Source organism: Pelophylax lessonae (genome assembly GCF_965119305.1).
Source record: "Pelophylax lessonae genome assembly, chromosome: 1".
NCBI classification, from domain to species: Eukaryota; Metazoa; Chordata; class Amphibia; order Anura; family Ranidae; genus Pelophylax; species Pelophylax lessonae.
The window spans coordinates 526,647,010-526,663,182 of record NC_138768.1 but is presented as its reverse complement, the minus strand read 5'-3'; the positions used below and the strand labels follow the sequence as shown (position 1 = coordinate 526,663,182).

Genomic DNA, 16,173 nt, shown 5'->3' with positions numbered 1-16,173 from the left:
TAGAGAGGGCTCATTCTGGATTCAAACTCACAAACCTAGAGCAGGAAGGCAGACTCCCTAATCATTGTGCTATTTCTCAGTCCTTACGTGAGAGGCTTTAACTTCTGGTGGTGGATTTTCTCACAGTCACTGAGAAGTTTTGGTCACCTTTGTGTTGGAGGAGTCTTATCTAGAGATCACAGCACTTTATATACACGTGGATTTTTATATATGTTACTTCCGAACTGACTTCAATATTCATGTCACGTATTTAATCACATGGACTTTTGTTGCAATATTTTGAGATTGAATATCTTTAATATTTTCATATGCACTTTGTTTGATTTAGCGCAACACATTATTTACTGAATGAATGGAAACACCCCAAATCCTTTGAACACCACATGTCCAGCAATGGTCAACAGACATGAAAACTCCTGCATATACACTAACGGTCAAAAGTTTTAGAACATCCCCATTTTACCAGGTTTTATTGAAATTTAAACAGTTGAAGTCCAGTGAATAACCTAAAATGGTACAAAGGTAAGCGGTAAACTCCCAGGAGGTAGACAAAAAATATTTAGATTAACAATAACTGGCAAAATATGTACATAGAGTTATACAAAAAGGCCTTTTTTTTTTTTAGGAAGAAGTAACGGGTTAACAAATCACAATTGTTCTGCAGCAATGTAAGTAAATTTAGCCTTGAAAGTTTATGCTAACAATTGCTACAGGTGTCCCAACTTTTGTTGATTACTTACAAGCTCTCAATCTGTAGAAGAGCAGTAAAGAAATAGACTGTGCCACTACACCCTCCTAAGCAAAATTTAGAGATCTTCAGTTTATCATGCAGCATAGGTGTGAGCAACAGGGTGTGCTTGGGCATATCCTAATCCCCCCATGTGCATTAGCACGATCCAGGGGTGGCATCAGGTGGATGGTTGGGGGTGCTAATGGCCAGTGCAAATGCCCCCATTATATTAAAGGCTAGATTTAACTTACACGTTACACACTTATTTAGGATGTAACATAATATGCTCCCAATCACCTGTCTCCTACCGCCAGAGTCTCCTTCCCATGATAGCAGGTGGTGTTCATTAGGGATGATTGAACTTTTGAAAAGTTTGGTTTGACCAGAACACCCGAATTTCCCGAAAGTTTGGTTCGGGTTCCCGAACCCCATTGAAATCAATGGGACCCGAACTTGGGGAATCAAAAAACACAATTTTGAAGCCCTGAAACCTAATAAATGCCCCTAAAAAGTGCCTAAGGTTCTGGGTCATGCCCCAGGGACTATGAATCAGGCAAAAAAAGTTCTTAAAAATTGTCGTTTTTGATAGAGAGCCAATTATTGAAAAAATTATTGAAAAAGAAAAATGAGATTTCTTTGGATTTAGTGTCTGGTGGGGTCTAAAAAGTGTACCTGTGAAGTTTCAGCTCTCTAGCATGTCCAGAACCAGAATTATAGCATGCCAAACCTTCAAAAATTACTTTTTTGCTTAACCGCGCCTTTCTTTTGCTCCTAATAAAGCAGATGTGTGTGACGCCTTTTGCAGTGGACTTAACGCTTACAACAAGAACAGGCGTTAACTTGTCACTGAGGCTTATTTGCACTTTATGAAAGGAGGGTAACCCCATCCCTGCGCTACTGAAATTCTAAGAAAAATAATCTGTTTTTTTTGTGATGAATTTTAATTTATGTATAGTTGTCACTGAGGCTTTATCAACTGTGTGATGTGAAAATCACCTGCAAGACGCACACTGCTATGCGACCCAAAGTTGTCGCTAAATACAGCAGATGTGTGTATCGCTGAAATGTATTTTGCACAATAGCTGACTAGCAAGCACATATACCTGCTGTAGATATATCAGCAGTGCAACGTGCTCACTAGAAGGAACCCTGACACTTAAAAGTATCCCTACTAAAACTAGATTATTGAATCCAACTATAGTGGTATATAGTACCCTAACTACACTGCATATCCCTTTCCTCACACTAAAAGAACAGCTCCATACAGCAGAAGATAATTTCTAGCCGACACTGTCCCTTTAATTTTTTTTTAATCTAACTCACACAGCACAATCGCTGTATTTCTAACTACACTGACAATCTTTCTGTAAGCTGACGTCTCTTCTGCTGATATGGAGCTTTACAAGCAATCGGCTATGCAGCAACGTTGTTTAACACAGCAGAAGAAACACAAATGCTTCGACTCTCTTCCAAAGTCTCTGTATTACAGTGCTAGAGGTTAGGCGGGGCTAACATATACTGGGGGGCGTATTCACTCCTGATTGGCCTCTGGTCCCCGTAGTCACTCCAATCACGTTCCTAGCAGACTGCTGCCCCCTCATTGGCTTTTACTGACGTTTCTTGGCCAATCACGGGCTTTTAAAGCCCACTTCCTGTCCCATTTCATTTTGGGCGGTTCTGGTGATCGAATTCCGAACTTTTACCGCAAAAAGTTCGGAATTCGGCCTGGTCCCCACTAATGATCAGACTTGTGCTTACATGCCCTCCCTGCATAGCAATTTACTGGGAAGGTCAGTGTGCTGCTGTTTTTCCTCACTCACCTCTCTCTATGTAGCTGAGAATAAAGGGAAAGTGATCTCTTGTAAAAAAAAAAAAAGTTTTAATTTTATATATATATATATATATATATATATAATTAGTCAGCGGGTCTGTGGTAGTGAGCCCTTGCAGATCCCCAGCTCAGGATTCCCCAGGGCGCGGAGTCCAAGCCCCAGCCTGCTTCTTCACCAGGGCCCCCGATGGTGGGGATGGATTTGCAGCAAGCTGGAACCAGGTCGCGGCCCCCAGGTAGGCCCAGCTGAAGATGAGGAGACCACTGGCACGTGCAGAGTAAGCAGCAGACTAAAGAATATCCAAGAGACAAGCCGAGGTCAGGACAGGCAGCAATCAAACCCAGACGGAAAACGAAGGCTGGGTCGATACACAGAAAACCAGCTACAGAAGCCTAGGGGAACACGGATAGGAGCTAGAGAACAGTGAAGTCGCTCAGGCAAGGAGCAGTGCTATGAGCACATATATATATATATATATATATATATATATATATATATATATATATATATATATATATATATAGCAGCAAACAGGGAGGTGACCCAGGAAGTAATACACAGCAAAAGGATATAACCCACAGTGAAGCAGGCGATGCCCATAGTAGAACAGAGAAGCCAAACACCACATGTGAAAAGCCGCAAGATTGAAGCACTGCAGCAAGGAGGTAAGAGTATACAAACAAAACTACAGGCTAACTTGTGACACATATATATATATATATATATATATATATATATATATATATATATATATATATATATATATATATATATATATATATATATATATATATATATACACACACACACACACACACATACACCTTTCATTTGTATTTTAAATTGTATGGGTTGTTTTACAAGGTGAGGGTTTACATATACTTTAAACACTATTGAGTTGGTATGGGATGAACTGGACAGAAGGATTTAAAAGCAAAGCAACCTACAATACATTTGTAGGAACTTCTGCAACAGTGTTGGGAGGAATATTTGATTTCCGTTGTAGGAAGAATGCAGGAATTCCGCTCTTATATCTGCAAAATCTGGCTACTTTGGTGAGTCAAACATGTAGATTACATTTTATTAAAAAACAAAAAAAAAAGCAATTCCATGGTTTATTTTTTATGTCCAATTGTTCATTTGTTCTGCGCTTTATTTTCAGAGTACCTTGGGACATTAAATTTCAATAAAACCTGGGGGTGTTCTAAAAATGTTTGACCAGTAGTTTAGGTCTGAAAAAAACCTTAATGTTCAAGTACTAATCTTTCCCATAGTTTGGAGAACAAGGGTTAATCTGGATAAATCAAATCCAAAATACCATTATCTGTTTCATTATAAAAACTAAAGCTGGCCATACACAAAGCATTCATTAGGAAGTGGCCAAAATTCGAGCAGTGGGTGTCCCTGTCAGCATTCTGCTGCTTGATGTGAGAATTGAAGGAGCCTGGTATACATCTCTTGGAGAAACAAGAACTGCATCCAGTCAGAAGCAGCCACTGTTCAGATATCCTGACAGCTGCAGGTGCTGGTTGTTAGTTAGCAGGAGAAATCTTTCCATTCACGCTGTTTAGCATGGATGGGGGAATCAGGGGGGTTGAACAAGAGAAATCTAATAGTGTATGGCCTGTGGAACTGCAAAAAAAATCAGCATAATATACTATATAATGAAGTTTGTATGCACCTGACCATCATTCCTATATGAGCTTGATGGACATCCCATTTCAATATCTTGGGCATTAATATTGAGTTGCCTCCCTCTTTGCTTTGTGGCTATAACAGCCTTCACACTTATGAGAAGGCTTTTCAGAACATTTTGGAGTATGTCTGTGGGAATTTGTGCGGATTCAGCCAAAAGAGCATTTATGAGGTCAAGTACGGTTGTTAGACAAGAACACTTGTCTTGCAATTGCAATCCAGTTTATCCCAAAAGTGTTCAGTACGGTTGAGAGCAGAGCTTTGTGCAAGCCACGTAAAGTGTATCTATGGTCAAAATTTTAAATCATATATTCATTTCCACATTGATTTGAAATTATTTCTATCCTACTCATATTAATCTAAACCATCTTTCAGTTTGAAAATTACCTTTTTAAAGAATCCCACACATTTAAGGGTAACTTCACTTTCGTGGGGGAAAAATAAAAATGGCAAATAAAAAAAAAAAATTATATAGTGTATACAATTGCAACACAAGTCATATTGTAATTGAATGTTATTAAAAATGACCTTACCTTTTCAATCTGCAACTGCTGTAATTTTCTGAAAATGCAATTCATTGTGGCTACCTGGAGGTGTTCTGTACACAGAATGTATACTAACCACACCCCAGAAACATAATTTCCTGCTTGTGTGATTGGCTCACCAATTTTCCACCAAACATTCCCATAGATACACTCCTAAACCTTGTGGACAGCATTCCCAGAAGAGTTGAAGCTGTTATAGCTGCAAAGGGTGGGCCAACACAAGATTGAACCCTACAGACTGAAACTGGGAAGTCATTAAAGATCATGTGCGTGTAAAGGCAGGCGTCCCAATACTTTTGACAACATAGTGTATGTCTTTATGGATATACTGTAGCTTTGTGCAAAGGGCCCCCTGCCAGAACAGAAAAGGGCACACAATTGTCTAGAATATTTTTATATGCTATAGCAGCAAACTACACTTAAAACACCAGAGCTAAATAATTTAGAGGGGTGTCTGCATACACCCGACTATTTCGTGTACATACAGTGCATCCAGAAAGTATTCACAGTGCTTCACTTTCTCTACATTTTGTTATGTTACAGCCTTTTTCCAAAATGAATTAAATTCATTGTGTTCCTCAAAATTCTACTAACAATACCCTATGATGACAATGTGAAAGAGGTTTATTTGAAATCTTTGCAAATGTATTTAAAAAAAAAAATCACATGTACGTAAGTATTTACAGCCTTTGCATGACACTCAAAATTGAGCTCAGATGCATCCTGTCTCCACTGAACATCCTTGAGATGTTTCCACAACTTGATTGGAGTCCACCTGTGGTAAATTCAATTGATTGGGCATGATTTGGAAAGGCACACACCTGTCTATATAAGGTCCCACAGTTAACAGTGCATGTCACAAACCAAGCCATGGCATCCAAGGATTAGTCTGTAGACCTCTGAGACAGGATCATATCAAGGCACAGATCTGGGGAAGGGATCAGAAAAATTTCTGCAGCATTGAAGGTCCCAGGAAAAAGCATTGAACCACCAGGACTCTTCCTAGAGTGGGCCACCCGGCCAAATTGAGTGATCGCGGAAGGAGGACATTAGTCAGGGAGATGGCAAAGAACCTGATGGTCATTGACAGAGCTCCAGAATTTCTTTGTGGAGAGAGTAGAACCTTCCAGAAAAACAACCATCTTTGCAGCACTCCACTAATCAGGCCTGTATGGTAGAGTGGCCAGACAGAAGGCACTCCTCAGTAAAAGGCACATGACAGACCACCTGGAGATTGGCAAAAGGCACCTGAAGGACTCTCAGACCATGAGAAACACAATTCTCTGGTCTGATGAAACAAAGATTGAACTCTTTGGCCTGAATGGCAAGCGTCATGTCTGGAAGAAAACAGGCACTGCTGATCACCTGGCCAATACCATCCCTGCAGTGAAGCATGGTGGGGGCAGCATCATGCTGTGGGGATGTTTTTCAGTGGCAGGTACAGTGAGACTGGTCAGGATTAATGTTGTGTTTAATGGTTCGGCCCGAACATTTGCCTGTTCGGCTATTTGCCGAACACCCGAATTTGCAGAGTGTTTGCCCCGCCGAACACCCTGCAATGCACTGAGCGCTGCACAGTGCATTCTGCGCCCTGATTGGGAAAAGCTTTGCCCAATCAGGGTGCAGTGTAAGCTAGTGGTTAAGGAGCAGAGCCGTGAAGCTGGCTTTGGCGTCCTTAACAACCGATGAGTCATCAGCTGTCAATGGGCATCCACGCTGACAGCTGAATGAAAAAAAAAAAAAAACCCTCATACCCCCCCCTGCCCACCAGTCTATACCAGGCCCTTATCTGGGCTTGCAGCCTGGCAGGTCAGGAAAGAGGAGGGGGGGGGGGATGAGCTGCTGACTTTTAGTAACACACATTACCCTGTCCCGGGATCCAGCAATGTGGCCACCCAAACCCTTGGTTCTCTCCCTCTGCTCTCCCCAGCATTGCAAGTGTGGGCACCCGGCTGTGACAGCTGGCGGCTTCACAGCGCTGCGCATCCCCAATGTTTAGGAAATCTTCTGGGACCAGTGACATGTCCCAGAATATTTCAGGGAGGAGGAGAGGAAAACTTCCCCCCTGATCGCCTAGGTGGTCCGACCGGAAGTGGGAGCAGGTACCTGTCCAAACTAGGTCCCCCCCCCCCCCCAATAAAATGGTATGCCAAATGTGGCATAGGAGGCAGGAAGGAATGATTACCTTTTTCAGTCTTTTCATTTATTTACTCTTGTTCTAGACGAGTTGGTAAACTATTAACTTGTCTTCAGTTAACCAGCTGTCCTCTTGACCCTACACAAGATTCAGCTATGCAGCTTACTGAATGCGATAGGTGTTAAGTGGGAGTAAACTCCCATACATGACTTTACCTATAGATATGCCTTTAGTAAGGCTTACCCATAGGTACAGTAAATATCTCCTTAACGTGCACTGTTTAGGAGAGGTTTACTTTTGATGTAAGTGATGTCATTGGCGCATGTACTCTGAAGGAACGGCATACCATGCCATTCCTGCAGAGTCCTGTGCCGTGAAAGGCAGCTCACACACGCATATGCAGGCGTGACATCATCATGGCTCAAGCCACTCACACAGCTAGACTCCGCGAACCTGGAAGGAAGACTGGGTGAAGATGGAAGTGCCTTCAACAGTGACTGCGTGCCACTGGATGGCTTCGTTCTAAGGTACATTTCACATAATGTCCTAGTATGCGATGCATACTAGCATGTTATGGCTTTACCTTGCAAGATAAAAAAAAAAGAACTCAGCAGTTTACTACCACTTTAAGGTGCGGAAAGACATTACAAAATGTTCACCTTGTCCATAAATGGTTGCACATATTGTATGTCTGTGATGCTTCCTACCAGAGCCTGCTTAGTCAATGTTTACCAAGATGGATTTTGTCAGGTGTCAATCAGTATTGTTTCCTCCAAGACAGGTAAGTGCCCAAGTGCACCATCCTTTTTCCTCTAGAAGTTATTTTGCCTGTTAACTTGAATTTTTGTAGTAGAATTTCCTTAGTAGGTTATTTTGCCATTCAGTTTGTGAACTGTCTCTATTGTTTGTATACCATTTCTAGTTGAGGTACTGTACTCTGGAGTTTGTAAAAAATGTACTCTGGAGTTTGCCTGGAGGTGCAGAACTACAGATGTCAGGGTATTAAGGTAGGATTTAAAATTGCAGTAGTGTAGGGTCGTTTGCCCCAAATGGTATATAGATTGGAATCTTTCACACCTCTTTAAAAACAGAATTGAGGCTACAGTATCAGGAAAAAAAAACTGGGATTGTCAAACATCACATCTATAGTTTTTAAACCCAGAAATACACTGAGAAGCTTTTACATCTGAAAGATCCAACACCCAGCTTAAGATAAGCATCGTAAAATAGGTAGTCAAATGCAAGGAGTGCATAGACTTGAATATTTAGGAGATGAAATAACCAAGCAGCAAATGCATGACCAACCTCTGGAGAATAAACTGATCAGGTCAATACTCAACAGTCTAGTTACACCTGAAGAAAAGTTGACATTCTTTTAAACACCATAAAGTAAATAATTTGGCCGAAAAAGACAGGATGATTTGAAAGGTGTGGCATGGGACCATCTCTGGTAGAGATAAGACTAACCTTACCTAACTGTTGGCACCCCAACACCTTTACTCATGTAGTTGTGAACCAACTGTTACTTAATTCCATTGAACACCTGTTTCAATATGGTGCTGGTGATTGGACTGAGACGTTTCCCACTATCAGAAGAATTAAAGAAGCCACTTGGATGAGTCATGAAATGTTTAGAACAAAAATATGCAAATTCAGTTGTGTTTGGTTTACTTACACTATACATTCTAAGACTTGAATGACTAACAATCCCCTCATAAACATCACTTACAGTCATTCCATATTCCTTTTCTCCTTTATAGATGATATATGTACCCACATTAAATGTACACCTTTCTATTTTGAAAACCAAAGCTGGTGATAGAAATAAAGGGCAGACAACGGCCAATTTTTAAGAGTGCCCTGGTAGCTCTTAAAGCGGAGTTCCACCCAAAAGTGGAACTTCCGCTTTAGGTATTCTAACCCCCTGACATGCCACATTTGGCATGTAATTTTTTTCGGGGGGGGGGGGGGGAGCGGGTACCTAGTTTTGACAGGTACCCGCTCCCACTTCCGCTCGGAGCGCCGCGGCGCCCTTGAAGGGAAGTTCTCCTCTCCCCCTCCCTCCCTCCAATCTTCTGGGACATGTCAGAGGTCCCAGAAGATTGCCGGCCAATCAAGACGCGCAGCGCGACTCGCGCATGCGCAGTGGGTACCCGGCTGTGAAGCCGCAAACTGTCACAGCCGGGTGCCCACAGCAGTGATGCCGGCGCCGAGGGAGAGGATCGAGGCTTCGGGCGGCCGCATCGCTGGACCGTTTGACAGGTGAGTGAAATGGCTGAAACTCCGCTTTAAACCTGGGATGCTCTATTGCAGGGCTTGCAGAATAACCATATGCTCACCTGAAAGAAAATCACACTCTACCAATCCACAAAAGGGAGATTTCTTGCTTTAGCTGCTGCACAACTGAGCTTTGACACTATTAACCACTTCTGGACCAGAAGGTTTACCCCCTTAATGACCAGGCCATTTTTTGCGATTCGGCATTGCTTTACTTTAACTGACAATTGCGCGGTCGTGCGATGCTGTACCCAAATAAACTGAATGTCTTTTTTTTGTCGCACAAATAGAGCTTTCTTTTGGTGGGATTTGATCACCTGTGCGATATAACACAAAAAAAGATTTTCTTACTTTCTGCTATATATTTCCAATAAAAAAAAACAAATGTTTTCATCATTTTAGGCCAATTTGTGCTCTGCCACATATTTTTGGTAAAAAAAAAAATCCCAATAAGTGTATATTGTTTGGTTTGCGCAAAAGTTATCGCGTCTGCAAACTTGGGGAAAGATTTGTGATTTTTATTTATTTTCTTTTACTAGTAATGGCAGCGATTTTTAGCGAGACTGTGACATTCAGACACCTAACTAACATTTTTAAAACTTTTTGGGGGACCAATGACATTACTACAGTAATCAGTGCTAGAAATATGCACTGTTACTGTCCCAATGACACTGGCAGGGAAGGGGGTTAACATGAGGGGCGATCAAAGGGTTAAATGTGTCCCTAGGGGGTACTTTCTAACTGTGTGGGGGATGGGCTTATGGAATGAACACAGGGACCTGGATTCCTAAATAGAAGGAACACAGGATCCCTGAGTTCATTGCTGACAGAATAGTGGTCTGCCGTGTATACAACGGCAGACTGCGGTTCTGTCTCCACGGGGAGTGATCACGGGTGCCTGGCGACAATCAAGGCCGCCAGACCCGCAGATCAGCTTCCCTGTGGCGAATGAGCGGGCACATGCGCGCGCCCTCACTCGCGGCCCCGAAATGCGACGTACAGGAACAAGTCGACCTGCTGCCATATATGTACGGCGGCTGATCAGCAAGTGGTTAAAATATGTCTGTTTGGGGACTGTTATGGTCACTTCTTACATGACTCTTGGAAGCCCAATGGCCAATGTAGCAATTGACTCTCAATGCTTATAAAGCCTCTTAGCGGCAATGTTTGATCACACAGTGAATAGATCAAAAAGTGGACAGTGTAGCAATTGTCTATTCATCTCATCCATTTGGTTGTCTCAGAATTCTAGGTACTTATTACTATGTTTCCTAACCAACATGGGTACAAAACCATCTCTCAAGGGAAACAAAACTAGACTTGGCACTTGTTTTGCCAAGCATTTTGTTAAACTATATATTAGTTGTTCCTATTTTGTCCCATATATAATATATTGTGATACTTTCTTTAACCCAGTGCAACATATAGAAATAAGCATTTTCTTGGCACAGCAGCATTTAACAGACCCAATAAATATTCATACCTGAAGAGTAGTGTAGCTTTTGTAGGAAATAAACAACTGCACATAAAATCAAGCATTTTTATATGTGATGAATATAAAGTTACAGGCCCAGCAGAGCAAGGCAGCAGTACTAACCTCAGTTTCATTATAATGCCAACAACAGTGATAGAGATGAAAGGAAATCCAGTTGCATTCTATTAACATGTAATAATTAACTGGAAAAGAATGATACTACAGCACATTGGAATTATTTATTTTGTAGCCACAGTAAATACAACTGATTTCATATTCTCTGTATTTTTTGTGGGAATGCATTAAAAGGCATAATCAATAATACTTGGTCAAAAATATTTTGGAATATTCTTTTGCCGAGTTGCAAAAGACTAAAAAAAAAAAGCAAGAAACTGGTTCATAAATAAGGATGGAGTAACCTTTCAGAGCCGGCTTCAAGAGGATACAGAGGTTCTGGTGGGAAAATAGTATCTAATTAAGGCACAAAGCAGCAACTTCAGCGTAGAGTAACCAGCTCCTCTGAAGAGGTGGGGTGAATGGCAACAGTGCTATCAAAGTCTTTTTTGGTAGCTCCCATTTTAATGGCCACAGCAAATCCTTGCAACATCTCATCACACCCGAGTCCTTGCATGTGTAAACCAACAACCTGGAAAATAAAATGTCACACTTTCAACCAATGTAAATTATTTCTGATTACAATTTGTAGTAAATATTTCCTATGTACACTATTTTAACAAAAGTATTGGGGCACCTGCCTTTAAACCCACATGAATTTTAATGGCATCCCAGTCTTAGTCCGTAGGGTTCAATATTTATTTTGCCCACCCTTTGCAGCTATAACAGCTTCAACTCTTCTAGGAAGGCTGTCCACAGGTTTAGGAGTGTGTCTATGGGAATGTTTGACGTTTCTTCCAGAAGCGCATTTGTGCACTGATGTTGGAGCGAAGGCCTGGTTCTCAGTCTGTGCTCTAATTCATTCCAAAGGGTAGGCCAACTCAATATTGAACCCTACGGACTTAAGACTGGGATGCCATTAAAGTTTATGTGGGTGTAAAGGCAGGGGTCCCAATACTTTTGGTAATATAGTGTGTATGCATTATCTAACAAAAGTGAGTACACCCCTCACATTTTTGTAAATAAAAAACCCTAAAGAAAAACACTTTGCTACAATGTAAAGTAGTGAGAGTGTACAGCTTGTATAACTGTGTAAATTTGCTGTCCCCTCAAAACAACTTTCAGTCACAGAGGAAGTCTAGGAATATACTCATACTGACCTGGATCACATGTTGATCTGAGTAAGCACCATGCAGATAAAGTACTAAAAATTGGTTGCTGGGGCCTGGAAGCTCTACAAAGAGTACTATGGGAAAGCAGGGTCAGCATCAGAGATCTAGACTGTTTGCACAGTGTGATATTGGGGGATTTTAAGCTCAGTGATAGAAGAAACTCCATGCTAGTCCAAACTGTGGTTTAGGGCTTGATGTCCCACCTTCATTAAACAAACTCAAAGTTCAACAGAAAAATTGGATTTTTGACTTACCGTAAAAGCCATTTCTCTGATGTTCATTGACAGACACAGCTTCAGATCTTCATAACCGTTGTGGTATACTGCCCCCTACAGGAGTAGGATACTAGGCAGAAAAAAGTCTGGCTATGCCCATGGGCAGTCCCAGGGGGTATACTCCCTCTCTCTGCTATAGGCACTCAGTTTAGTTATATGCAGTGTCAGAAGAAAGCCAACTCCACAGAAGGGTGGGTGCTGTGTCGGTCAATCAACATCAGAGAAATGGATTTTACGGCAAGTCAAAAATCCCATATTCTCTTTCGATCATTGATGGACACAGCTTCAGATCTCCATAACTGTTAGGACATCCCAAAGCAGTGTTAAACATGAAGTGTGGGAACAGCAAAAAAAATTCCCAAGGTTAAACAGTAGGCAACAGGAGGTCAACCAAAACAACTTGAGCTCACCTGAAAAAAACAATACACCCTCAAAGAGGATCAGGTTCTCTCAACAGCAGCCTGCAAAATCTTGTGGCCAAAAGAAGCATCCACAGATGCCAACACATCCACTTTATAAAACTTTTTGAAAGTGTGTACCGACGACCAGGTGGCCGTCTTGCAAACCTGCGTCACTGACGCCTGATGATGGAAGGCCCAAGAGGCACTAAGCGCCCCTAGAAGAGTGCGCCTTAACAGGGAAAGGAGGAACCTGACCCTTGATGGAATAGGCCTGAATCACTGTCTGTCTGATCCATCTGGAAATGGTTGCAGAGGAAACGGACAACCCCTTTACGAGTCACATCCGTGAGCACAAATAGTGACTCTGACTTCCTGAAAGACTCCGTAGCTTTCAGGTACACCCTAATTGCCCAGGCCACATCCAAGGCATGCAAGGCAGTTTCCTTTGGATGTTTAGGCCTGGGACACAGGGAAGATTACACCATGTCTTCATTCAAATGAAAATCAGAGATAACCTTTGGAAGGAACGACGGACAGGGGCGAAGAACCACCTTATCTCTGTGAATCACCAGGTGGTAAACTACAGGATAACGCCGCCAGTTCCGACACCCTGCGTGCACAGGTGATAGCCACCAAGAAAGCCCCCTTCTGGGACAGCGTAAGCAGGGGAATCTCCTGAAGATTCTCAAAATGGAGGCTTCTGGAGGGCCGAAAGTACCAAATTGAGGTCCCATGGAGACTGCACTGGAGGAACCAAATGTCGGACAACCTGAAGAAAATGTACGCACCAGGGAGTGTGTGGCCAAGGATAGTTGAAAGAAGACCGCCAAAGCCAACAACTGGCCCTTGATGGTACTCAAGCCCAATGTTCAATGCTATTTTCTGTTGAAGGAAGGTCAAGATCTGAGCCACCGAGAAGGAGCAAGGATGAACCCCAAGAGACTCACACCATGCATTGTACGTCTTCCACATACGATGGTAGATCTTTCTAGATGTAGATTTCCTAGCTTTTAACAGTGTAGTTATCACCGACTCAGATAAACCTCTACCCTTCAGTAGCTGGCGTTCAACAGCACAGCCGTCAAAGCCAACGACTGTAAAGCAGGATGGAAGATCAATCCTTTGGACATCAGATCCTCGCTGAGAGGAAGCTTCCAAGGAACGTCGGCAAACAGCCGTACCAGATTGGCATACCAAGTCCGGCTAGAACACCCACTAAGATGACCAGAATCCCTTCTGCCTCAATCCTGCGTAGAAGTCTTAGCAGAAGCTTAAGAGCAGGGAAGACATAAATCAGATGATACTTACCCCACGGGGCCACCAGCACCTCTGTGGCGGCCGCCAGAGGATCCCTTGACCGAGCCACAAATCTCTGCACCTTTCTGTTGAGCCGAGACGCCATCAGATCCACCTCGGGGGTGCCCCACCCGAGACACAACTGATGAAACACCTCCAGATGAAGGGACCACTCCCCTTGGTCCAATGCCTGCCGACTGAAGTAATCCGCCTCCCAGTTTTCCACCCCGGGAATGTGTACGGCAGAGAGGGCTGGAACAAACCGTTCTGCCTACCTTAGAATGTCAGCTACCTCCAGAGCCACCAGGACACGTCTTGTGCCCCCTTGGTGATTGACATAAGCCACGGCTGTGGCATTGTCCAATTGAAAGCACACTGGACTTCCCTGAAGACGATCTGTCCAATGGTCCAAACACAGTCTGATCGCTCGGAGTTCCAAGACATTGATCAGTGGTTTTGACTCTTACAGTGTCCAGATCCCCTGAGCAGAATGCTTGCCGAGGACGCCTCCACAGCCAGACAGGCTGGCATCCGTGGTGACCACTGTCCAATACAAGGGGAGGAAGGATTTGCTCAGCGGAAGCAGGAGAACGAAGCCACCATATCAGAGACTCCTTCGTTCCCCAACTCAGCCTGATCTGATTGTCGAGAGACTGCTGAGGCTTGTCCCATTTGGTCAGAATCTCTCTTTGTAGGGATCTTGTATGGAACTGTGCAAACGGGATCGCCTCGAAGGTAGACACCATCAGGCCTAGTACCTGCAGGCAAGTCCAGAGAGATGCCCATCTGTTGGGCAGCAAGAGATGAATTTCAGCCTGCAATTTCTGGAGTTTATCCAGAGGAAGGAGCACTCAGGCTTAGGCCGAGTCCAGAGTCAGGCCCAGATAGTCCATCTTTGTGGACGGAACCAAGGGAGACTTCTGAAAATTCAGAATGTAGCCAAAGTTCTGCAGAGTTTGTATTGTGCTCTCCAGGTTTTTCACCAGAGCAGAAGGAGATCGTCCAAGTAGCCCAGTACCGCGATCCCCCATTGGCTTTGCAAAGCTAGCACTGGGGCTAACACTTTTGTGAAGATCCGAGGAGCAGAGGCGAGACCAAAGGGTAACGCCACAACCTGATAATGCTCCTCTCCCACGGTAAAGAGCAGGACGCGCTGGTGACTGGCACATATTGGAATGTGAAGGTAAGCATCCTTGATGTCGAAAGAGGTGAGTAAATCCTCCTGACGCAGGGATGCCACCACCGTGCGAATGGACTCCAATTCTGAACTTCTGCACCCGCACAAAGCAGTCCAACGCCTTGAGGTCCAGGATTGGACGCACTTTGCCTTCCTTTCTGGGAACTGTAAACAGGTTTGAGTAAAAATTGTTCCGAAGTCGGAATGGGGACAATCACCCCTTGTACTGCCCCAAACAGACTCGTGAGGCGTTTAACTCGCAGGCCAGCCCCTGTCCAGTGGTGCTAAGTCGCGGCTGATCTACCGCGAAGCTGAGGTCTGCGCGTGCTCGCTGGCCAGACTGGGGTGACCACTGGATCAAGTTTATCTGGCCCATCGCCCAGTCCAGCAGTTGATTGTAGATTTCACAGGAGAAAAAAAATTGCCAGGACCAAAGATCCCAGCAAAGGTCCTTACTCCTGACTAGGCAGAAAAAAATTGAGTGCCTATAGCAGAGAGAGGGAGTATACACCCTGGGACTGCCCATGGGCGTAACCAGACTTTTTTTCTGCCTAGTGTCCTACTCCTGTAGGGGGCAGTATAACTCGACGGTTATGAAGATCTGAATCTGTGTCCGTCAATGAACGAAAGAGAAAACTAGTTGCCCACACAGGGGCTTCCACCTTCAAAACAGGTACCAAAAAAATGCAGGACCGCTGCTTAGGCCTTAACCTTGGCTTTTGGCTGGTCCCTCAGACCATCTTACGCAGTACCTCTGTGTTTGTTTAGCTTTCCCAGCTCTCCTGGCTCTCAGCTATTTCGGTTGTAGCACCCTAGTGCATGGGCTTACTTTTACCCTGGCTCTCGCACTCCCCTGAGACCTCCAGATTCTATCAGCCCCCCTGAATTGGCCTAGTCTTTTTGACTCTCCCAGTCCTCCAGACTCTCTTCGCTGTCTCGACCCTCTGACACCTATGCATTGAATACTGTCTCTTGAGTGAGGCAAACCTGTCCCTGACAGGAGCCCTGAGCTATGCCCAAGCCTGTCATTATAATGGATGTGCACAAC

General features: G+C 43.6%; 1 protein-coding gene across 2 annotated transcripts in view; it reads right to left on the bottom strand.

Moving 5' to 3' along the window:
* Positions 1–10,994: 10,994 nt before the first annotated feature.
* The window catches only part of GSR (glutathione-disulfide reductase), a 68,780-nt gene continuing 63,601 nt past the window's right edge, over positions 10,995–16,173 (bottom strand). For both annotated transcript variants that reach the window (XM_082243523.1, XM_082243524.1), the window contains exon 13: positions 10,995–11,336. In XM_082243523.1, the coding sequence (XP_082099649.1) occupies positions 11,187–11,336 (150 nt within the window). In that variant the 3' untranslated portion in view covers positions 10,995–11,186. The remainder of the gene's footprint in view (positions 11,337–16,173) is intronic.